Raw genomic sequence first — 26,071 nt, 5'->3', positions numbered from 1 at the left:
ACCAAAAAGAGCCACTGGGCAGCCCAAGCGCCTTTGAACTTTCTCCAAACTTTATGTTTTCTATTCCCGAGGGGCCCACAGGGGGTGACGCGTCCTCGCTTTAAGTTTCTGCTTTAAATACAGTAGGTGGCTTCAATACATTGTATTGTAAGAGAAGAGCGGGCCCGCCACCAGCACCCTCGAACGCAGCAACACTCGCCACGCCCCGAGCCTCGCCTGTCCCGCCCCTTCAGCCTTTGCCCCGCCCCCTGGCCAGGTCGCCCCTCCCTTCGGCCTGGCCCCGGGCCCGTCGGACGCACGCCGGACTCAACGGGGCGCTTTCCAAGATGGCGCGCGTGCTGAAGGCGGTGGCCGTGAGCTCGTTAGGCCTAGGTGAATACCCCGCAACTTCAGGGCTCTCCGTGGGCGGGACGCGCGGGACCGGAGGCCAGGGGCCCGAGCAGGCCGCGGGCGGCCCGAGCACCTAGACCTGCAGCGCCCCGCGGCCGCTATCTGCGCCTGTAGGCTGAGGGAATCTTCCAGAAACGCCTCAGGTTAGCGCGGAGATTTCCTTTTTGTAATTGAGTCTCACAGCCACCCTTGGAGGGGTGTGCAGTTGACGTTGCCACTTTTTATATGTGGCCCCAGAGAGGCGAGGGAACCTGTCCAAGTACAAGTCTGGGACACAAGTACTGGCGGAAATGGCAGAGGGACAGTGTCCTAGTTTACCGCGCAGCATCAGAGACTGGGGAGAAACCAGCAAAAGGACAAGTCCTGTCAAAAGCGTGAGCTGAACTCCGAGCACCTCCAGTACCCCCCTGGGGACGCTTGAAGGTCGGTTCTGGAAAGAATACCAAGGGAGTGGTTTTTTCCCACGCGCCCTAATATATTTATTATCTTGTATATAAACAAGAAAGATAAAGGCAGACGGATTTGGAAGGTTCCTAGAGTTGTCTATATCTCCGTTAAAAAACAAAAAGGCTAAAAGGCTAGAGTCAGTGATTTCAGAAACAACCGTTGTGACTCCCCAGTCCACCCACTTTCTCCTCTTCCGGTTTCTTCTCTTCCTCCGTCATCAGAGGGCAGCTGTTGCCCTGAATCTGAAATTCCCTGTTAGGAAGGATGTGCCAAATGGTAATGTCTCAGAATGACTCCTGAGCGTTTGTGATAAACCCTCAGCTTAGCACCTTCAGAAAGTGTTCAAGGGGAGGAGCCTTCACTAATATTAGGCAGCTCTCCTGGAAAGTGCTCTCTCTGTTCCTCCTCCTGAAATGCACAGTTCCAGTCATCCTTTGACATGTCCTCTCAAACTGAGCCCGTTATCTGTTGATGGCTGTCGTCCTTCTAACCAACCACAAAGTTTCTTCTGCATCTCTCTTTGCGAGTCACCAGGGCTGAGTGATGATCCACATACGGAGAAGTGCACCATAGGGTTTCAGCTGTCTCAGCACTTAAGTAGTTTAGAGAGGTGATACGTACATGTGAAAAAATATTACAGGCCGAGCATAGCTTGTTAAAATGAATCTATACTTAACAGGTGGTACTCAAGTTTGATAATAACATGCTTTCCTGGCCCCTCTGTCCTCTCCCTGGTAAAATACGAGTCAGCCTCTTAGTTCACATACCATTGCAATAGCCTTTTGCAAAAGAACTCATAAAACCAAAAGTCTTGGGGCTGACCCGGTGGCATAGTGATTAAGTTCACACACTCCCCTTCAGCAGCCTGGGGTTCACAGGTTCAGATCCCAGGTGCACACGTACAGACCACTCATCAAGCCATGCTGTGGTGGTGTCCCACATACAAAATAGAGGAGGATTGGCACAGATGTTAGCTCAGCGACAGTCTTCCTCAAGCAAAAAGAAGATTGGCAACAGTTGTTAGGTTAGGGCCAATCTTCCTCACCAAAAAAAGCAAGTCATCTCTTATTATCTCTTAGAAAGTAGATATTGTTCATAGAATGAACACTAAAGATATTAAAAATTGAGAATCGAAAGAATGGTAAAACATTTCAGAGAAATGAGAAAACTAAATGTAATAGCTTAACAACATCAACTTTGATGTAAGGCAGACCTGGGCTTGAGGCCCAGCTTTGCCACTTAGTGTGACCTTGAAGAAAATAGTCAGATCTGTTTTCCTTGTATCTAAATGGGAAAAATAATAATATCTGATCCGTAGAGTTATTGTGAGGATTAAAGGGCTAGTGAACTATTACTGTTATCTCGCTTTTTTGACCATGATGACTAATAGGCAGAGCTGGGCTATCACCTGATTCACTCCCACTTCAGAGTTTGTGATTTCAGTTTGCTGAGGCAGAGTTACAGGATTAGGCAAGATTACAGAGTAGTAATTGTTACATAACTCTAATGATGAACTAAACCCATGGCTCTTTATTGGAAAGGTGAGGTGAAATCAGAGAGATGGTGTGCCATGGGATCGATCAGTCCTCCACTGCTGATAAATCCCAGCAGCATGGAGAATGCCTAGAGACTAATGTGGGCCGGTCTGCATTGGGGATAATAACCAGCTTATAGGTTCTTGAAAGGTATAATTATCATAAATATAGTTTCCACTTCTATATGATATTAAAAAGAGTTCACAAGTTACAACAACAATGGTCATGAGTAGTGTAAGTCAGAGAGTTACTATAAGCAACTAATCTTAACTTAGAAAAATTGTAAATCAGTATTGCTATATCAAAAAGCAAAAAGAATACTGTGCTTATAATGCCTTCTAGCAGCAGTATTCCATGAGGATGTCAGTAGTCACTAAATACTGAAATACTACCAAAGATATTCTAAAATCAGCCAGCCAATAAATTTTCCAGAGTGAAAGGAGACTAGTGTCCTTGTCATAAAATGTAGTAAGTTATGGATTGATGAAATGAAGCAGTTAATACAAAAACACTGGGTATGCCAAAACGGTGGCCAAATACAAGCAATCTTTAGTTATTGAAGAAGATTTTTAAGACAAGTGCAGTTCCGTGTCTAGGGTAGATGCACAGTCAACTGTTTCCTTTAAAAGCATAAAATGTATTAGAAGTCAGAGATGCTTACATTTATAATCAGGTTATTGATGTAACCTTTCTAAAAGTGCCAATAATGATAATTTTTGGAATTAATAATGTACTTTGTGCCAGGCACTTTACTAAAACCCTTTATTACCCATTTTACTCTCATGACAATTCTATGAGGTAGATATTACCTTCCTATATGAGAAAACAACGGCACAGAGAGGGTAAGTAACTAGCCCAAGTTACACAGCTAATGGTAGGGTCAGGATTTGAACCAGGGCAGGCTAGAGCCAGAGCCCCCATTCCTAACCATCAGGCACACTGCCTCTTATGTGATACTTAGACACAAAACCTGAAGGCGAACATATAAATAATAATTTGAATATTAGAGAAGAGGCATTTTTATATATGCATTTTTAGAATTGCTAAATTATCCTATTTTTTTCTTTTATTGTGGTTAAATATACATCAGATGAAATTTACCATTTTAACCATATTTAGTTGCACAGTTCAGTGCCATTAAGTACATTCATATTGTGCAACCACCACCATCATCCATCTCCAGAACTTTTTCATCGTTCCAAACTGAATCTCTGTACCCATTCAACAATAATTCCCTCATTATCCCCTCCCCCAGGCCCCTAGTAACCAGCTATTCTACTTTCTCTCTATGAATTTGACTACTCTAGGTGACTCATAGGTGGAATTACACAATATGTGTCCTTTTGTAACTGGCTTGTTTCACTTAGCATAATGTTTTCAAGGTTCCTCCATGTTGTACCATGTGTCAGAATTTCATTTGTTTTTAAAGGTGAATAATATTCCATTGTATGTTTATTCTACATTTTGTTTATCTTTTCGTCTGTCGATGGACACTTGGGTTATTTCCACCTTTTGCCTACTGTGAATAATACAGCTATGAACGTGAGTAGGTAAATATCTCTTTGAGTTCCTGCTGTAAGTTCTTTTGGATATATACGCAGAAGTGGTATTGGTGTTATCACATGGTAATTTTATGTTATGACCCCACTTTTAAGAAACATAAAACTTCACAGAAAAACAGGAGAAGCTCAGAAAAATGAATTGGATTAAACACACAATAAGTTCCAATTCAACTTGCAAAGGATTGGCTTCATGAAAAAAGTTAGTTTTCAAAATGGAAATTGAACCTGTTAAGAGACAAGAGTGGCCAAGTTACATGACTATGAGGAAAGATTTACTTTTATTATGGAGTCATATGTAAGTGAGGTAACAGAAACATGGTTTATTTATACAGTGCTGTGAAATCCACTGGTTGAATGCTGAAAACGTATGGGTTTCTTGCCAAAGTAACTTGAAGGCACTTTTCATGAATGGCTAAGTATGTTATGTCTCCTCAAACCAGATGTGCAAAAATTCAGACCTAAAAACTTATTGTATGTTCTAATATTCGATTATGTGAAATTTTCATGACTGTGCAAATATACAAAAAACTGAATTGTACACTTCAAACAAGTAATCTTTATAGTATATAAATTATATCTCAATAAACCTGTTAAGAAAACTTTCTTATTCACAGTTTTATGACACTTTATGTACAAGTTTAACATATAATTTCTTTAAACAGTAAGTACCCTTATTATTAGTGTATTTGAGTCTATAGACCTTTGCAGCTAAACCTTTACTTATTTGGAGACAATGTTTAGCAAGCCTGGTCTGAAATAAGTATAATCTGAATGGAAAGACATGCAATGTTATTTTTAAGTCAAGGCACTAAAAGTGTTTAGCAGGAACCAATATTGAAGGAAAGATAGGAATTAGAGTTAATATACAACACCAGATTTGGTAACATATCTATTTCTTGTACATCAGATTCCTGACGTGTGAAAGTCGTGTATTTCTTAAGTTTGTAGATACTCATCTTTACAATCCTCTTTTTTTAACGCTCCTGTTTTTAAGTATGTGATACATTTATTCACACATTTATACATTGTAGTTTATTCATGCAAAGTAACTTTTTAGAATAGTCACAAATTACACATTATGGAGTTCAAAGTAATGCAGTTCTGCTGTATCTTTGTGAGATAGGAGGCAGAGAAACCCAGAACTAAAGAGTTGTGAGTTCCTACCAGTTGGATAGCAACCTAAAATAAAGATATCTTTTAAAAGTTGACAAAAATCAAAGGAGAAACTACAATTTTTTAAAGGTTGAGTTCATAAAAAACTTTTGAGGAACACAAGTTTTTTATTAAGGATCTATAAGGATCTATATCATTAGCCTCCTTATTCCATGTTTCATAGTCCAATTTGCTTGGTCTACAGGATTTCACATTTCACACGTAGACTTTCACTGCCAGGATCATCCTTTTTTTTTTTTTTTTTAAGATAATTCACATAACATAAAATTAACCATTTTAAATAAAATGTACAATGAGCAGCATTTATTACATTCACTGTGTTGTGCAACTATCACCTTTAGTTCCAAGACATTTTCATCACCCCAAATGGATACCATATGCCAATTAAGCAGTCACCCCCTGTTCCCTTCTGCTTCCAGCCCCTGACAATCACTATTCTGCTTTTTGTTTTTATAGATTTACCTGTTCTGGATATTTCATATAAATGGAGTCATACAACATATGACCTTTTATGTTTGGCTTCTATCACTTAGCGTAATGTTTTTAAGGTTCACCCATATTGTAGCATGTATCTGCACTTCATATCCGTTGTGTGGATGATATTTCATTGTACACATGTGAATAATATTACATAGTTTGGCTATTGGGAATAGTGCTGGTTTGAACATTTGTATACAAGTTTTTGTTTAAGTGCCTGTTTTAAATTATTTTGGGGGCGGCCTGGTGGCATAGCAGTTATATGGCCTCAGCAGCCCAGGGTTCCCCAGTTTGGATCCCGGGTGCAGATCTACACACTGCTTATCAAGCCATGCTGTGGCAGATGCCCCATGTATAAAGTAGTGGAAGATGGGCACAGATGTTAGCTCAAGGCCAGTCTTCCTCAGCAAAAAGAGAAGGATTGGCAGTGGATGTTAGTTAGCTCAGGACTAATCTTCCTCAAAAAGAAAAAATTATTTTGTGTACATTGAAGTGGAATTTCTGGGTCATACGGTAATTCTATTTGAGGAACTGCCAGACTGTTCCATGGCAGCTGTATCATGTTACATTCTTACCAGCAATGTACAGGGGTTCCAGTGTCTCCACATCCTCATCAACATTTTTTTTGTGGGTGTGAAGTGATAGCTCATTGTGGTTTTGATTTGCTTTTCCCTAGTGGTTAAGGATGTTGAGTATCTTACCATGTGATTTTGGCCATTTTTATATCTTTAACCTTTCTTTTTAAAGAAGTTGAATTACTGAATTCTTACCAGTATCACTGTATTTATTTTCGTCTTATTCCTAGAACATATGCTTTAGGAACCAAATAAAGCCAATAAAGTGATTTTTCCTTTCTCAAACTAATTTACATTTTTAGAGATAAGATAAACCTATACAGCTGTAAAGTCTTGATTTTTACTTTTATAAAGATGTTATTATCTTTCTGTTTTCTTAACATATAAAAAGATTTTGTGTTCTATTAAAAGGAAGAAGAACCAGTCATTTTAGTAAACTGTTTCCTCTTCTTCCACTTCCAAATGATAAGGAAGTTACGGAGATAGACTGCAGTGAAAATTCCAATAACGTGTTGCTTGGACTTCCTTTTTAGTGTCAGAGTATTTGAAATGTCCCTAAAGTAAACTGACATAATATATAAAACTACCTTCACTTGAACCTCTCATTTGTTCCTTTGACATTTCTGTATGTTCCTTTGCTGATAATAGGACATCTGCCAAGGAACCCCCAGCTGCCCCACCTCTAGTAGCAAGAACACTGGTAAGGAGAATTCAGAAATACCTAGACTCAATATTTGACATACGCTTAAAATTTCACAGAGCAAACTTATAAATGTGCGTATTACTCTAAAGTTCATTGATCCTATCTACAGGGGTTTTTTTTTAATACAAATACATTCTATATTGAACTTTCATTGCAAATAGCACACATAGTTGAGATGCAAGGAAAGAAGGGAAAAGCAGTTTGACCAATGATTTTGTTGGATGTTAGCATTTTTAAAATTCACTACCACCATGCCCTCAAGATAGTTTCTTACTCTCCGCAGATAACCCTGCATGCCACTCAACTAGCAAACAATCATTGTATGTCATTAACAATAAGAATGGCTGAATTTATTGTACACCTATTATATATGGCTGACATTGTATTATATTTTTTTTTACCAAATATGTAATCTTCATAGCAAACCAGCAGGGTATACATTTAGTGGGAGGTAGTACCAATATATTTTTTTAACTGAAATAAAATAGTATAGAAAATATCAGTGCACATCACATTTAGTGAGGATTAGGTATTCTTTTTATGAAGTTTACTTTCAGTTGTACATTGACACATGTGTGTACTGGGTTGGAATACAGTTGAATTTCATGATAATAAGTAAGTGCATAGAACCAGGCTCTGTCAGCCTATTGATAATGAGAATCTTTGGGTATTTCAGTTATCAATAATGCAGGCTGGAGGATAGCGGAAGACCATCTTAGGCTGAATATTGCCTTCTCCTGAGCTATGATGTATCAGGTTTGTTGAGCAGAGTACCATGCAGCAGTTATCAATCCCAGGGGAGGAATCTAAACACTTCTGCCCATTGCGTCTTGGTATTGGAGTCACCAAGGAGAACACAGCACTGAATGGAACAACACTTTACTACATAGAGAAGAGACAGAGCAAGATCAGCTTCAGTAGTGGGTATCAGTCCCCCATGGCCAATAGGTCTTTCCCAGTGGCCAGCACAGGACAACTGGCCTACACACACCCTTCTTGTGCCACAATAGAAAGGACCCAGTCCCTTCCCAGTGGAGGACACATATAACAGTGGGGTTGGCCATATGACATGTACCCTTTAAGCAAAGACAAAGGAACATTCATTGAGCCTGAAAGAGGGAAAGATATTCCCACACAAGGTGATAAGCCCAGTACAGGCTCTGTGGGCTCTTTGTCTCTTGGCAAGGAAGCGTTCCAGCCTGAAGGCGCATCTTTATGTGGCTAAGTGGAGGTTGAAAGACTGAGCATAAGACTGCCTTTCCCAACAAGGTTTATGGTACTAAACAAAATCAAATAGTGTCACTTTAATTTCCTTGTTATCAAAAATTTTAGTAAATTGGAATTAATTTTATGTTAGCTGAAGCTCTGTGATACTAGCTACTGTTTAAATTGTTTTTCATTAAGAGCTAACAACCTATTGTTTAAAATATGTGTTCTTCAAATTGCTATTTCACACTTTTTTATTAAGTGATGTGGTTTTATAAGATTATATTTAGATCTTGTACGTGCGCATAATTTTCATCCTGGGGAGAATCTGGTTCTTAAAGTCCAGTGTTTTGGGGACTGGAGAAATAGAATAACACACGAGGAGAACACATTGTAGGCCTCTTCAGTTTCCGGATGAAAGAGATTTCTTCACATTCAAAAGCAGTTCTGCTTCTTCTCCTTCAAAATTGTAGAAAGAAACAAACAAATCTGGTCTCAGAGGAAATTCTCATAAGTTTAAGAATCCTCTTGATCTTTGCTTCTTTTTCCCCCAACAATCAGATATTTTCCTTAGTTGATAATCATTCAAATAAACTACACATTAAAAGGTACCATTTGGTTATGGCTTTAATGAACCTATTATAGAATATAAGGAAAAAAAATTGGCTGTAGGTAGGGAATAAAATTGCTTGTTCTCATCACTAAATATACGTTGTTTCACTGTCACATTCAAACTTACCCTTTGTGAAATGCAGAGAATAGCAAGTAATTCTTAATGATATGCAGCTCTTCTTTAAGTGTTATCAGTAAATATAACTTACTATGGAAAATGTCATTCTTTGTTCTGAATCTAAAAAGCTCAGAATTAGCTTTTTAATTTTAGACAGTTATTTCAGAACAGAGTGAGTAATTTTAACATGTTTTTCCATTTGTCTCCCCGATTTAATTTCAATAATAAAAAGATATATAAATAGTTTTTACATGTATAAGTTATGTAGTTTTTTAAAAAATTAATTTTAGAAGTACATTAATTTTCAAAAGAAGGATATCAATGGCTGTTTAATTTTTCAGGGCTTTTTTCCAGACTTCAAATTCCATTTCCAACAGTAAGAATGTTTTCCACATCACAGTCCTCGCATCAAGTGGCAGGTCCTGTGTGGAACCTGGGTCGCCTCAATCATGTAGCAATAGCAGTGCCAGACTTGGAAAAGGCCAAGGCATTTTATGAGAAGGTACTGGGGGCCCAGGTAAGTGAGGCCGTCCCTCTTCCTGAGCATGGAGTATCTGTTGTTTTTGTCAACCTGGGAAATACCAAGATGGAACTGCTTCATCCATTGGGAAATGAGAGTCCAATTGCAGGCTTTCTGCAGAAAAACAAGGCTGGAGGAATGCATCACATCTGCATTGAGGTATTTTCATTATTTTAATGCTTTCTGTTTTAAATTTCTCTTTTCCAAAATATCTTTTACTTTTTAAGACTATGTGTTGTCACTGTCATCAGAAACTTTTATTACATTCTCTAAGGGGAATGGTAATATTGGTCCTACTCAAAGATGGGTCCATAGATATGTTCTCTTTCTTGAAAACTGCAAATAATAATATATTTAATTGGATTATGGATTCAACAGCCACCATAAAGGCCACTGAAGTTGACCAAAACAGATTTGAGTCTTTGCTATAGAATTTACTGATCACTTATGACCTCCCATGTAATGAGAATACAACTGCTTTCACTATCACAAGGCAATTAGAAAAAGCAAGTGAAAAGACTTGATAAAGTAAGAATTTCTATATATATGCTAAGTATTCTTATGATTTTTTTCTATCCTTAAAATTCTAATAACTGTTCCTTATTACAAAAACCATACATTTTCAATTACCGACTGATTTTTAAGATCTTCTCAATTGCATCTGCTAACAAGTCCCGAAAAAACATGAAATGTTAGATAAGAACTTTCTCATTAGAGAGCCTTTATCTGTAGATGTTCATGTTCAGATAACTGCCTTTTGGAACATCAGTACGGATTATGCTTCAAGTTATTTTGATAGGACAATTCTTTTGATAGAAGGAATGACATAATTAATAGTTAGGCCTCATTCCTAATACAGAAGAGAGAAGAGTTGATTCTAGAGTGAATTCAAGGATTTATTCAGTGTGTATTGCAAACATTTGAGAACCTACAATATGTACTTTACTGAGTACTTGGATTCATCAGGGAATAAGACGTGGACCATGCCCACAGGGAGGAGGGGCAGCTATTTCAACAGGCGATTACGGTGTACTGTGATAAGCAGAATTAATATGTGTCTCCTCAGTAGCACAAATGAGGGAAAGATTAATTGCTCCAGGCAGGCCAAGGAGGTTGGAGGGCACCCCGGGGCATGTGTTACAGTGAATATGAAGGAATTTCCCAGTTGGACAAGAGGAGGAATGTATTCTAGGCAAAGAGAATAGCATGTGGAAAGGCAGAATGTTATCATAACTAACAGAGTTGTCTGGCAATATATGAAGTACTTGACGTGCATTATTTGCTTTAATTCTCATAGCTACTCAATGAGGCTCTATTAACCCCATTTGATGGGTGAGGAAACTGAGTCTTAGAATAGTAACCTGCCCATAGTCACATGAGTAGTAAGTGCCAAGGCTGGGGTTTAAACCGGGATTTGTTCTGATTGCAGGGTCTGCACTATTAGCCTTGGTGCCAGATTGCCTTCATTGCATTAGCTGAGTTTAAAATTTGAGGTGGAAGAGCCGTAAGATGTTAGGCCAGGGAGCTAAGCAAGGCCTAATATTTAACCTTTATCCCTTTTTTAGGAGGTTAATTTTGGCTGCAAGTCTTTATTTCAGTGGACTTGAGGGTTTGTCTAAGACCCTCCCAGGATGAGAAGCAGGATCTTCAGCCTTTGAATCCACTCTTCCTCTCCCACACTACACTGGCTGTGTTCTACATCAGAGAGCCATGCCTTCAAAGGAAGCTGCTATGTGAGTTAGTTCAGTTAAGTAAAGAAAAGTGGAAGTTCAGTAATGTAACAGCAAATTCAAAAGTAGAGATTAAAATGGGGAAGTGAAAATGTATGTCAGTATAAAATGAAGGTAGATAATAGGAGAAGGTGTCAAAAGTGGTTAGTTAGTTGCTAATTAGTATGTCATTAGTATGACACCCCCCCTTCATTATTCTTTGTTCTCCATAAAAAATAAAATGGCTTAACTAGATAGATTTTATTTTTCTGTTCTCAGTCTAATAGTGAGCTCTCCCAGGCTAATGGAGCAGCTCTGCCATCCATAACATGACTTACATGGATGCTCCAGGCATCACCATTTACCAGCCAGAGGGGAAGGAAAGCAGAGAGAGAATACAGGGAAAGTACCTTTACCTTTAAGGAGATGATCTAGAAATTACACGTATCACTCCTGTTCGTGTCCCATTGGCCCCAGCTTAGTAAGTGATACACTTGGCTGCAAGTATAGTCTGTAGTCAGGCAGTTATGTGCCCTTCTAAAGTATAGGGGTTGCTATAATTAAAAGGAAGAAAGGGAGAGTGGGTACTGGAGGCCACCAATCTATGCCCCACTTGGTAATTTTTTAAAAATAGTATTGCCAGGATAGCATGACACTTTTTCTGAATGAAGATATGCCGTAAGATGGAAACATTTGAGAGTTAGTGTTGCCTGCTGCACAGTCGGTGAGATGAAGTTGTTACCATATGCGACTCACCAGATACAGAAAAATTCCTCACCTAGCCTTGAACAGGAAATACATTTTTGTTGAATGAAGCTACAGAGATTCCAGGGTTAATTATTTCCCCACAGTATAACCTAGTCTTTTCTGGCTAATACAACTTGGGTCTGAAATTGGCTTCCACTGAAAGAACGAAAAGAGATAGAACTAGTCAGAAAATACTTCTTTGGTATTCATTACTGTTGCTGTATCACACATTATCCCAAAACTTCAGGGTGTTAAACAACTATTTTATTTTGCTCAGGATTTTGTGATTTGGGAGTTTGGGGGAGGGCTCTGCTGGGCAGTTCTTGCTTAGGACCTTTCATGTGTTTGCAGTCAAATATGGGCTAGGGGTGCAGTCATGTGAAGGCTCACCTGGGCTGGGTGTCCCACATGCCTCATTCACATGCTGGTGGTTGATGCTGGCTGACAGTTGGGAGCTAAGGTAGGTCTTCTAGCAGGAGTAACTATAGGTATCATCTTCAGCTTTGTAAGCTGAGAGTAGTTCTAAGGATAGTTGGACTTCTTGCTGGGCAGCTGGCTTAGTGACTTCTTGCTAGCCAGAGTGAGTGTCCCAGGAGAGCTAGGTGGGACCACATGGCCATTTCTGTCCTAGCCTCAGAAGTCCCACAGAAGCACTTCTGCTGCCGTCTGTTGGTCATAAGTGAGTCTTCAAGACATGAGGGGAGAGGACATAGATCCTGAATGCCTCTTGATGGGAGGAGTAGCAAAGAATCTGTAGACACATTTTGAAAGTGCTATAGCCATCAATGTATTAATGTTAAGCGAAAGGAAATGTGTGAAACTTCTAAAAGCTCTAGGACACTTTATTTTCAAATAGCCAGAGTGGGAACCAGCAGCATTTGCATATGCAAGAGGAGGCAAGCTGTCTAGCCTTTGTAAATATAAGGAGACTCAAGAGATGGGTACTTAATAAGGTAGAAGATGGTAAATATCACATACACAAAAACCAGTTACTTCAGCTTTTCCTGTTTTGGGAAAAGGCAACTTTCAGAAATGTGTCTTCTGAAAATGCTTACAATCTTCTCCAGCTTTATGGTTCGTAGCTATTTATTTTTTAATGCTAATCCTTCTTTTAAAATGTTAAATCCACCCATCAGAGAAATGATTTTCCTCTCTGTAATTATCGCTAGGATGGATGCTTTATGTTCTTTCTCACTGGGACCTCAAATAAAACCTCTGGTTTAGCAGTGGGTCTGTTATGGGCATGCGCCGTAGCTTTTAGCTGACACAACAAGAATTTTAGACAGAATGTCCTTTTTCTCATATGCGCAGTGGTATCACATCATTTATCAACATTTTTCTGTCAAAGTTCAGTTTGGATTTCCATTTTCTCTCATGAGGTTTGCCCAAGTTTCTTATAGTTGTGTGTTTGCCTTTCACCAGCGGGAGTTTAGAAGTTGTCTGGTTCAGTCTCTTCTCTTGCTTGTGTGTGTACTGAGGAACCTGCTGTTTTCTGGCCCACCTTGTATTGAGGCTACCAATGTGTGCTTCCTGCCTTTTGCAGGCCTCTCCCTGAGGAGATGGTTCTAGTATTGAATAGAACTAGCCATGCTTTCACTAAATAACTTACCCAGACAGCAACATATGTCACAGTGAAAACCTCAAGGGCCACTGAAAATATTTACTTATTCAACAAATTGTTATTGAGGTTGTAAAAATATTTAAATGCTTTCATGCTAGTTGGTAAATAGCTGCTGCTCTAAACCTCCTGAGTAACATCCTACTTCCACAAGGACCCTTCCCTGGGACCTCTCAGACATAACCCCAACACATACAAGTCAGCAAGTCAAGGGTTGATATTCAGCGTAGCAGGAGGCCTCCAGGACTCTGCTCCTGGATAAAGTCCCTTCTATTCTGTTTGGTTGCTGCACTTTGTCTATATTATGTTCCTAGTTGTTAAGTACTTTCAGTATCACTCAGACCTTCCCTGCATTAGGTGCTGGGGATATGTAGCTGAACAAAATCCCAAGTCCTTGTCCTCTTGGAGTTACCTGCTTGCTTCATTTACTCACACATGCCCTGCATTTTCCACAGAGGATAGAGGTGACTAACCAAGATGCAGTCTGTAAGATACAAAAGGATAAACCTAAGTAACAGTGCCAATTAGAGCAAAGATGAAATGTAAGTCAAAATAAAACTAAAGGTAAGAGTGGTATACCTACTAGTTCTGCCAAATATTGCTTTCTAGTTGCCAAGACAAAAGGGAAAATAAACGGTATTAGAAATAATGATACCCCTTCCCCCTTCCTATCTTTCCCTTCCCTTCTTGAACAATTCAATCCTGAAGACTTTAGGTAGGGCAGAGCAAAATAGTTGTCCACGTTGGTGGGGAGAGCCAGAGTAGGGTGAGGACGGCATTCACAAGTGGGGATGCCAGAGAAAGCCAGAGGGGACTGCCATAGGAAAGCCAGAGACCAAGTAGGGTACCTGTGTGGAGGGAGGTCCAGCGCAGGGTATCAGAGTTTGGAGCAGGGTGGGGTCGGAAAGTTGTACCTGCAGAAAGGCAGCTAGGCTTGAGGTGTCAGAGTGAGGAGGGTATCAGCATGGGAGGCCTGCCTAATGCAGGGAGTTGAATGCCAAGCATGTTGAGGGGGGCATCCATATGTGTATGTGTGTGGGATGGGCAGCATGGAGTATAAGAGGCTGAACAGGGCAAGGGAGGCATCAACACCGTGTGTGTACATGTGTGTGGTTGTGTGTGTAGGAAACACCCACATTGCAGAATCAGGGCCTGAGTTGTGTGAGGAGTGCATCAATGCAGTGGGGGATTATGACTTGATGTTGGGAATTGAATCTAAGTGGGATTGTGGATGTCCTTGCATGGGGTGGCCTGAGATGGGGAGTGAGGGCCTGAGAAGGGTGAGGTAGACATCCACCTGGGGTGGGAGCAGGTATGGGGAGTCAAAGCCTGAACAGGGTGAGGAGGCTGTGTACACATTGGAATAGTTCTTGCAGGAGGTTGGGACCCAAGCAGCGTGAAGAGGACTTGAATACATGGAGTGGCCTAACCCAAGTGGGGTTAGGAGGCCTTGATGCAGGGGCTTGAGTGGCCTGGCATAGTGAGTAGGAGCTCAGATAGGGGTGACGAGGGCAGTTGCTAAGTTCTACAAGTGATCTGTGTATCACTGGTTCCCATATGTTATCATTCATGGAATGATAACATTTCCAGAGAACAAAACAAAAATTGGGGAGTTTGATGAAGTTTTTAACTTTTTGTGCTCATAAGTAAGGAGAATTTTTTAAACTTCTATCTACTGTTAACATCATTTTGTAAAAGAAAGGGCATTTTATTACTGAGAAAAAGTAAAGAAGAAAAAAAGGAGAAATCCTCTTGGAATAAAAGAGTCCTGTCAATTAAACAAATTTACTTTTTGTTTTTTGTGGGTTTTTTTAATGTTTTCTATCAACTAGTAAAACTTCAGTAGAAAGCAGCATTTGGGAAACTTTTTACCTAGCTACCACCAGACAATAGCAAATATAGAAGCTTAGGTAAAGTCTGCCCTTCTGAAATAATTCCCAAGAATACACAGGAACCTTCTGAGCCCCATGCAAAGTGAGAACAATGTTAGAGTTGCACGATTCACTTAGTTTTGACTTTTGGGGGAAAAGACAATTATAACAGATATTTTATTCAGACTTTTAATTTTAACTTCTATGGATTTATATTGGAGAACTAAGTTCATTCATTATTGATACCAACTAGCACCATTATAATTTTATATAAAATAGCCTATATTCTTGAAATTAATCAAAATATGCACCATTAAAAGTAGCATATTATTATTGCTTCGTAAAATTTGGCCACTGAGAATTACATATCTTAAAGTTTTTAAAAAGATGTTATTTAGTTCAACTCTGTACCTTCAAACAAACAAGATTGCATTGCTATTTTCAGATGAGGGAGCTGAGGACCGATGAAAGTATAAGATTTACCTGAAGATTCTGAATTCTGCTTATGATAGTCCAAACATTTCCTATTTGGAGTACTGTCACTCTTAATTCTCAAATGACAGAAGAAAATCAAAATAAATTTCCAGACGCAGATGTATAGCCCAGATTTTCACCCATGGTATTCAAGGTCTTACAGAGCTATGTGATGCACAACTGTAATTGTGCAAAGGACCGGAAAAGAAGGGTTTTTTTTAATGGGTTGTTGTTGACTGTGTTATTTTTATTACTTAACGGGACAGACTTAATTTCTCAAATCAAATTGCCTGGCATTTATTATACCCTTAAAGTAGATAATGCATCTACTTTCAATTCAGAAAATTAAGGCATTTTTATTTCATTCTTTTTATTATTGCCAAACAAAACATTAAGAGTACTCTTAAAGAATTGTAAATTTTATAGCAACATTTTAACAAAAAAGATGACTATGATACAAGATCTTTTTTTTTTTTTTAAAGATTTTATTTTTTTCCTTTTTCTCCCCAAAGCCCCCCGGTACATAGTGGTATATTCTTCGTTGTGGGTCCTTCTAGTTATGGCACGTGGGACGCCGCCTCAGCGTGGTCCGATGAGCAGTGCCATGTCCGCGCCCAGGATTCGAACTGACAAAACACTGGGCCGCCTGCAGCGGAGTGCACGAACTCAACCACTCGGCCATGGGGCCAGCCCCTATGATACAAGATCTTTAAAATTAAAGTCAGTGATAGTACAATGTCAGGCATTTTTCAAAAAATCTAACATTAAATGTTAGAAGTGTTTCTTAGATTGAGATATTGAAGAAGCAGTATACTAAAAATTGAGATGCAACATCAGACTTGTAAATATTTGTACTTAGGATGAGTGTTCGATAATAAAAATATCCATGATCATATATAGAATAGAAGTTATCAAAAGGGCACTATGAAAAAAGTCATGATTCTATTATGAAAAACTTCAAACCTACAAGAGGTAGAAAAAAGAATAAATTACCCAAACTTGGTGGCTTAAAAGAACAGAAATTTAGCCTCTTACAGTTGTAGAAGCTAGAGTCCAAACTCAAGAGGAAAAAATATCAAAGGAAACAAACAGGAGCATAAGAGAGATGTAGAACATGGTCGAAAGTTTTAGCAGAGTATAGTTGGAGTCCCAGAAAGAGAGGAGAGAGAGCATAGAACAGAAGCAATAATTGAAGAAATAGTGGACAAGAACATTTCCAATCTGGGGTAAGACATCAGCCCACAGATTCAAGAAGTTCAGCAACCCCGAGCAGGGAAAATGCAAATGAAACCATACCTCAGCACACCATAGTCAAGTTGAAAACCAAAGATGAATAGAAAACCTTAAAAGTAATCAGAGGAAAAAAAAAAGACAAGTTATTAAATGACATATGTAATGACATTTTTTCAGGTAGTGACAAAAGCCTGCCAATTTAGAATTATCATCTCAAGATGATATAACAGAGAACAAATTTATCCTTTTGCCTTAAACAAAAAATCTAAACAAAATATATAAAATAATGATTTTCTGGCTTTGGCCATCAGGCAGCACAACACATTGATCCCTGAGAGGAGGGAAACAAAAAAGATGAGCCCTGAAATTTCCTCACTTACTGGCTGGAGGGTTTCCATGCTGGAGTGTGGGACGGAGGAATCCTTGTGAAGTTTAGCAGTCTCTCTGAGTTGAGGAGGTAGGAGTTGGGAGTCTTGAGAGGCCACAGTGATTTGAGTTTGCAGTCTAAAGTACTGGAAAGGAGAGAGCTGCATAGGGAGTGTTCTCCAGGGGTCTGTAGTACCTCTCAAGTCTTCATCTGAATATTGAGCAGTGCATGCATGTGAGAAAGCTCCCTGAGGCTGGGAATAGAACCCCTTGAAAGTATTAGAGGGAACAGTCTTTACACAGAAACTGGAATCGTTTGTGTTCTTACCAACCACAGTGGAAAAACCTTGTGATTTCTGGGACATTAGGTAGAGTATTCAGAAGGGTTTTGCCTTAGTAGTGAGGAAAATTAGTCCTAGACTAAAGGCTACTCCAGTCCTTCAGTAGGTAATGGGTAAATAAACTGTTAAATCCAGACAATGGAATATGTTCAGCACTAAAAAGAAATGAACTATCAAGCCATGAAAAGACATGGAGGAATATTAAATGCATAATACTAAGTGAAAGAAGCCAATCTGAAAAACTTATATACTGTATGATTCTAAGGAAAGGAAAAGAATGAATAGGCAGAGCACAGAGGGCTTTTAGGTCAGTGAAAATACTTTATATGATACCCTTAATAATGGATATATGTCATTATACGTTTGTCCAAACCCATAGAAAGTACACCACCAAGAGTGACCCATAAGATAAACTGCACTTTGGGTGATAATGCTGTGTCAGTGGATGTTCATCAGTCATAACAAATGTACCACCCTGGTGGGGGATGTTGATAATGTGGGAAGCAGTGCATGTGTAGGGGCAGAGGTTACATGGGAAATCTGTACCTTCCCCTCAATTTTTCTGTGAACCTAAAACTGCTTTGAAAAAAAATAGTCTAAAAAAAGCAAAGCACAAAACCTGTTATCCTGGAATCCTAAACTTGATGAAAATATCCTTCAAGATGAAAGTGAAATGAAAACATTTTAAATTTAAAAAAAAATGGCAGGATTCATGTCCAGCAGACCTGCACTACAAGAAATACCAAAGAAGTTCTTCAGGATGAAGGGAAATAATACTAGGTGAAAACTCAGGTCTTTAGAATGAGTGAAGAGCACCAGAAATGGTAAATATGTAGGTTAAAATAATAACTTTTTTCTTACCTGATTATGTAAGAGACAACTGATCGTTGAAATTTTAAAAATGTGCTGTAGGGTTTATAACATAGAAATAAAATTTATGATGATATAAAGGATGAGAGTTGGGCAAATGGAAGTATACTGTTGTAAGTTTCTTACGCTATACATAAATGTTAGACTCTGATAAGATCAAACTGTATATTGTACACTCTAGAACAATCATTAAGAAAATAAAAGATAATTAAGGAGATAATCAAACACTACAAAAGTACATGTTTAAACAAAAGTCAGGAAAGGAGGAAAAAAATTTTAATGAGACATAAAAATATGGTGATGATAGACTCAAACTCAACTATGTGAATGTTACATTAAACGTAAGTGGATTAAACATTGAAATGCAAAGATCATATATCTGTATTAAAAAAACAAGACACATCTGAAAATGAAATTAAGAAAGCAATTCCATTTACAGTAGCCTCAAAAAGAATAAAATACTTAGAAATAAATTTAACAAGATAACTGCAAAAATTGTACTCTGAAGACTACAAAACACTGTTGAAAGAAATTAAAGAAGGCTCAAATTAATGGAAAGCTATCCTGTGTTCATGGATCAGATGACTGAATATTGTTAAGATGGCAATATTTCCTAAATTGATCTACAGATTCAGTGCAATCCCTATCAGTTTCTCAAGTGGCATCTTTGCAGAAATGGACAAACTAATCCTAAAATTCATATGGAAACACAAAGGATCCCAAGTAGCCAAAGCAGTCTTGAGAGAGAAGAACAAAATTAAACGATTCACACTTCTCTATTTCAAAAATTACTACAATGCTACAGTAATCAAAATGGTGTGGTACTAGCATAAGGGTAGACATAGAGATCAATGGAGTAGAATTAACAGTCAGACATAAACCTCATATTTACAGTAAGTTGATTTTCTTAAAGGATATCAAGACCATCCGGTGGGGAAAGAATAGTCTTTTCAACAAATGACATTGGGACAACTGGATATACATGTACAAAAGAATGTATTGGAGCTCTTACCTCACTCCATATGTTTTATAAGATTTAAAGATTCTTTTGATATCCAAACACAACATAGTAATACTCAGATAGATGAAAGGCAAAACTCTTTGTTACTTACAGCTCCAAATAAGAGAAGGCTGTCATATAGGCCACATGAGGTTTCACCTGAGGACAGGGTAACAGCATTCTTGAGCTGTAAGGTGCAGCTTAGTAGGGCAAGTGGAGTAGGGTTAGCTAGGTTTCACAGTCTCCCTCTAGATTGGCTAGTTTGAATTATTCTCTGGGCTCTAGGGCATAGGAACTGTACCATGTTATCTAGTACTTGTCTCTGGAGCAATTAGGATGGGCATGTACTGGCCCCAGAGTGTGAGAGCCTGATAAGGGAAGTGGTTGGGTGTGGACTTAAATCAGTTGCTCAAGAAGGAGAACTGATCAGTCTCTAGCCAGGGCTGCAAAACTGAGTCAAGACAGCATTTCAGAAAAATCCAAAGCTGGGGCTGGCCCCGTGGCCAAGTAGTTAAGATCGCACGCTCCACTTCAGCAGCCCAGGGTTTCACCAGTTCACATCCCGGGCACAGAAATGGCACTGCTCGTCAGGCCATGCTGAGGCGGCGTCCCACATAGCACAGCCAGAGGCACTCACAACTAGAATATACAACTATGTACTGGGGGACTTTGGGGAGAAGAAAAAGAAACCCAAAGCCAAATTACACCATATAAAGAAATTAACTCAAAATGGATCAAAGACCTAAATGTAAGAACTAAAACTGTAAATCTCTTAGAAGAAAACATAGGCATAAATTTTCACAACCTTGAATTAGGCAATGGTTTCTTAGATATGACACCAAAAGCACAAGTGATAAACAAGAAAGTTGATAAGTTGGGCTTCATCAAAATTAAAAACTTTTGTTTTGGGGCCAGCCCAGTGGCACAGCAGTTAAGTGCACATGTGGCGCTTCGGCAGCCCAGGGTTTGCCAGTTCGGATCCCAGGTATGGACATGGCACCACTTGGCAAGCCGTGCTGTGGCAGGTATCCCACATATAAAGTAGAGGAAGATGGGCATGAATGTTAGCTCAGGGCCAGGCTTCCTCAGCAAAAAGAGGAGGATTGGCAGCAGATGTTAGCTCAGGGCTAATCTTCCTGGAGAAAAAAAAAAAAAACTTTTGTGTAGACAATCCACATAATGGGGGATAATTTTTGCAAATCATATGTCTGATAAGGGACTTATATCCAGAATATTCAGAGAACTATTAGAACTTGTCTTTCATCCTTAATAATCTTTTGTCTGCTTGATGTGTCAGATAATGAGGGCTATGCATGTTTGGCTTGCTTTTTATGTTTCAAGGCAATACTGTTAGGTACATGCAGAATCGAGTTTGTTTTATCATCTTGGTGGATTGTTCATTTTGTTTTATTTTTAGGTTTAATCTGTTTTTATCCTGTTAGTGTATTTTACCTTAAATTCTGCTTTATCTGATATTAATATTGATATATCAACTTTCTTTTGGTTAATATTTGCCTAATATATCTTTTTTCCATCCCTTTACTCATTTTTTGTGATTTTGCTTAGGTATGTCTCTTCCAAGGGGCATATAGCTGAATTTTCTTGTTGTTTAGATATATCTTTTTCAATCAATAAATATATTTTTAAAATTTTATATTCATTCCTATAATGTCATTTTACAATTAATAATTTTAATGTCTCCATTTATAACTACTAATGTATTTGAACTTATTTTCTACCATATTTTGTTTTTTACCTTTCTTGTTTTGTTTTTTTCCCCCTCTTTTTGCCTTCTATTTGGTTGGGAAACTTTTTTTTGCATTCTTTCTCCCTCTATTATTTTAGAGACTACAGAATTTAGTTCTATTTGTTTAGTGGTTAGCCTTAATTCTTTTTACAGGAAATTTTGAACATTAAAAAAGACAATATTGAGGCCAGCCCGGTGGGGTAGTGGTTAAGTTCACGCACTCTGCTTCGGTGGCCCAGGGTTCACAGGTTCAGATCCCAGGCGTAAACCCAGCAGCGCTCATCAAGCCACACTGTGGTGGCATCCCATATAAAGTAGAGGAAGATTGGCATAGATGTTAGCTCAGTGACAGTCTTCCTCAAGCAAAAAGAGGAAGATTGGCTACAGATGTTAGCTCCGGGCTAATCTTCCTCACACACACAGAAAAAAACAATAATGTAATGAACTCTCATGTACCTAAACCCAATTTCCACAGTTATCATTCATGGACAATCTTATTCCATATATACTCCCTCCATCCCATTTCCCTCTTCCTATGTTAATTCGAAGCCATTCCCAAACATCATGTAATTTCATCCCTAAATATTTTAGTTGTGTGTGTGTGTAGCATTTGTTACATATTTACACAAAATCATAATTACACCTCAGACAAAATTAATGGTAATCTGGTAATCATTTAATATCGTCAAATATCCAGTAGATATTCAAAATATTTTTTTTTTGTCTTATGTAACTTTCCTTTTTATAGTGTGTTTGACTTATATAATAATGTGCATATGTTGCAGTTGGTTGTTATATCTCCTTTGTCTGTTTGTTGTCATTTAGGGGTATGTGTGTAAGCAAGGGTCTTAGATGATAATTTAGCTAGTTTAAAATTCTAGAGTGAGGTCATTTTACTTCAGCACTTTGTCATTACTCCTTTTTCTTTTGGTCTCTGTTATTACTAGTTAAGAGTTTGTTGTCAGTTCAATTGTAGGTAGTTGTTTTTTCCCTGAGAGCCCTTAAGATATTCTCTGTATCATTGATGTTATTCAGTTTCTCTGTTATATATATAGTTATTGGTTTATTTATTCTGCTTCATTCTCAAGTCTACTTTTAATTTGAGGACTCATGTCTGTCTTCAATTATGGAAAATTATCAGTTTTATCTCTTTAAATATTGCTGCTGTTACTCCATCTTATCTCTTTTTCTTTAGCTAAGTTTTGTTAGAGTGTCTCAATCTGTCCTCCATATCTTTTAATTTTGCTTTAATGTTTTTTAATCTATTTCCACCAGTCCCTGCCGTGTGCATATACCCTCAAATGTCAGTGGAATCTTGTCTATGAACTCAATCACCAAGCTCTCTTTTGTTCAATTGACAACACCAGGGAAGGCCAATTTAGCATCTAACCATTGAGAAGAGTTCAGCTTTTTATAACCTAAATGTTTATTAGTAGGGGAATGATTAGGTCACCTTTTGTGTTTCTATAAAGTAGTTATTTAGAACACTATGTAGTAGTTAAAAAGTTGTTGACCTATATTACTGACATGGAAAAATTGCTAAGATATATTACGAAAAAAGCAAATACAAACAATACATACAGAAGACATCATAGGTATATAACTTTAATTTATATACTTATTAGTCAAGTTTAGAGCCAACTGTCAAGTTTAGAGGACACTAGGGTCCTCTAGAAGACTACCCTCACTTCTGATACCATCTGCAAATTTATGGGGTTTCCAAGACCACCCTCATGCTTACTAATTTTCCAGAAATGCTCACTGAATACTCAATGAAAGCTATTATACTCATGGTTATGGTTTATTACAGGGAAAGCCTACAGATCAAAATTAGCCAAAGGAAGAAGCACATAGGGCAGAGTCTGGGAGGGTTCCAAATGCAAAATTTCCACTTTCCCCAGGGCACATTACCATTCTGGCATTGATGTGTGACAATACACATCAAGTATTGCCACCCAAGGGAGCTCACACAAACTTCACGTTTGAGTTTTTATTGGGGCTTTATTCCTTAGGCACGATTGATTGATTGATTGATTGCCCACGATTGAACTCAGTCTCCAGATCTAACTCATAGCTCTTACCCTGCATCACATGGTTTCTGGCATGGCCATTCCCTACCCTAAGACTTGGGCAGGGCCAGCTCTACTTTAAGACCCAGTTTGGTCAGCTACACTCCTATCAGGTCACATAAGTTATCTCCCAGAAATCAACAGCAAAAGACACTCCTGTCAGGTTAGATAAATTATCTCCCAGAAGTCAAAGCCAGGCATCTCTTTAGACAAGGCCAACTTCTTTACTATTACACTTATATGCAAGGATTACAAATATATTTTAAGATTTGGAAGAACATATGTCAAACCGAGGACAATAGTTATGTCTGGAGAGGGAAGTGATATTAGTGGTAGTCAAGGGGTACTTAGTGGGTTTTGTATGTTTAAATTTTCAGTACTGTATAATTTTTAAATTATTTTTAAATGGAAAGACTGATATTAGACCAACTGGGAAAATGGGAAAATAGGTCAAATTCAATAGAATGAAACTCATTATGTCCAGATACAAAAAGGTGAGCTGTCAGGAAGAATCCTACTGTTCTGAAAAAGATGAGAATAGACCAGCTATTTCAAGATAGCATGAAATGACCATGGTCATAGTCTGGGCATGACTTTGGTATAGCTATCAGGTTTAACAGGAAACATCATCAGGAATGTACAAGTAGAATGTACACTTTGAAGAAATCATAGTTTATTTATAGTAACATCCCCATCAGTTGTTTGACCAGTTTTAGAATCCAGTATATATCCTTGGCTCTTTGAAAATAAGGTTGTATAAATATGAACATTTGTTACATCTATATTTGGGTACATGGGTGTTATTCTCTGTGCTTTTTTTTTTTTAATGTTTAGAATACTATTAGATCATTAAACTCCAGGGTGATTTATGACTGCCTAGAAATGTGGGGATTCATGTTATACCTTTACATGGTTCCAAGTCTAAGTGAATGACTTTCCAAGACAGAGGAGAATCATTTTTCCGTCAAGTATATAGAGATATGTTTTCTCTTCTCCTAGACTGCCAATAAATATAAAAAAATGATTTAGAAGAGAGTTGCAAAAGTTATAAATGTTTGGGTTTTTTTAGAATGGAGAAAAGCATTTTGGTGACAGTAATAGTGATTTTCGTGTATATGAAGTTTTAATCTCAAAAGAAATAACCAAGTAGTTTGGCAAGTGGGAAGTTTGGGAATCAGGGAAGCACTCATATTTGTTGAGAACCTACTATAAACTGTGCCAAGATCTTCTTATCTGTTATCTCATTTTAATCTCTTGCCCATTTATATGACAGGCCTCATCTCCCTGTTATGGATGAGGAACCCAAGGCCCTAGGAAAAAAACAATTTGTGTGATATCACCAATAGTAGTGCTAGGAGAAAATGTTATAAAGTATAGCATACGTTATGTACATTATAAGGAGGAATGTTTATTTACTAATGATGAAAATTCTTAAGCATTGTGGTTGCTCACCTAGGAAAATTTAGCAACTTTTCTTCCTTCTCTGGAAGTATGACGCTTATTTTCATGATAATAAGAATAGTTCTGTCCAAAGACAGAGGAGATAGACCACATGAGCTTGCGAAGTTTCTTCTAAGTCTTAAGATACTATAATTTAGTATTTTTATGATTTCAAGTGTGTTCTTACTTATTTCCTTTTTCTCAAGGTGGATGATATAAAAGCAGCTGTGATGGATTTGAAGGAAAAGAAGATCCGTAGTCTAAGTGAAGAGGCCAAAATAGGAGCACATGGAAAACCAGTGATTTTTCTCCATCCTAAAGACTGTGGTGGTGTCCTTGTGGAATTGGAGCAAGCTTGATATATATTTGCAAGAAACTAATTGGGCTGAAAAAGCCTCATCAAAATGTACTTTGGCATTGAGTCCTTTACTGCTTCTATCACTTTTCAAAGCTAAAAAGTAAATTGCACAAAGAGATTTTTTAAATTATTCATATATATGTTCGTTAATTACTTTGGATTTTTTTTTCCTGATTTGGAGAAAACCTTGATTACTGAATACTTGGGGAATATTATTAAAATCATATTCATAGAAATAAATTATTTCTGTTCTAAAATGAGGTAATTGAGTGTAATGTGTTGACTGTATGAAAGGATCTGTGTGTGTGTGTATGTATGAGGTGAGATAGATACACAAAGGAATTATGAAAGGACAGCTGACAGTTGCATGGCCATATGTTTGGAACAAAATGGTTTCTAAGGATGTTATGGAGAGTTTTTTAGAGCAAACTGTTTAAGGAGTTTTAACCTCAACATTTTTGCTCTTCTGGAACAACTCACGTTCACAAGTTCCTCATGGGCAGGTGCTTTGGGTGATAGTGCTAGATGTATGAATAGGAAGTTTTGTGGAAAACGTGGTACATGATCTAGTGGGTGCATAGACAGCTGAATTATTGTTTTAATCAGTGGACATGGAGAGGGCAGTGAATTTGTAGAGTTATCTATTACTCAGGTGCCAGAACACCACCACAGGTCCTAGAGGAATATACAAAATGAATAGCAACCCATTTCCAAAAAGCTTATGGTCCAGTTGGGAAAACTTTAGTGAAATAAATGTAAATACTTACAAAACAACATGAATGAGTTGAAAATGAAAGGGAAAGGAATATAGATCTCAGAAAAGAGCTTAGAGGCATATCAGGTTTTTGGTCAGACTCCCAAATATAATAGAAACAAATGTCAGATGAATTTCAAGGATCATGGATGGATG

The 26,071-nt window shown here is 38.1% G+C and overlaps 1 protein-coding gene across 1 annotated transcript; it reads left to right on the top strand.

Moving 5' to 3' along the window:
- Nucleotides 1-233: 233 nt before the first annotated feature.
- Nucleotides 234-25,421, top strand: MCEE (methylmalonyl-CoA epimerase). Its single transcript, XM_070571959.1, has 3 exons — nucleotides 234-372; nucleotides 9,140-9,315; nucleotides 25,010-25,421. The coding sequence occupies exons 1-3, from the start codon at nucleotides 327-329 to the stop codon at nucleotides 25,160-25,162; spliced, it is 375 nt and encodes a 124-aa protein (XP_070428060.1). The 5' UTR covers nucleotides 234-326; the 3' UTR covers nucleotides 25,163-25,421.
- The last annotated feature ends 650 nt before the right edge of the window (nucleotides 25,422-26,071 follow it).

Source organism: Equus przewalskii, chromosome 1, assembly GCF_037783145.1.
Source record: "Equus przewalskii isolate Varuska chromosome 1, EquPr2, whole genome shotgun sequence".
Lineage (NCBI taxonomy): Eukaryota > Metazoa > Chordata > Mammalia > Perissodactyla > Equidae > Equus > Equus przewalskii.
The sequence above is the reverse complement of the archived record's forward strand: the minus strand, read 5'-3'. Positions and strand labels throughout refer to the sequence as shown.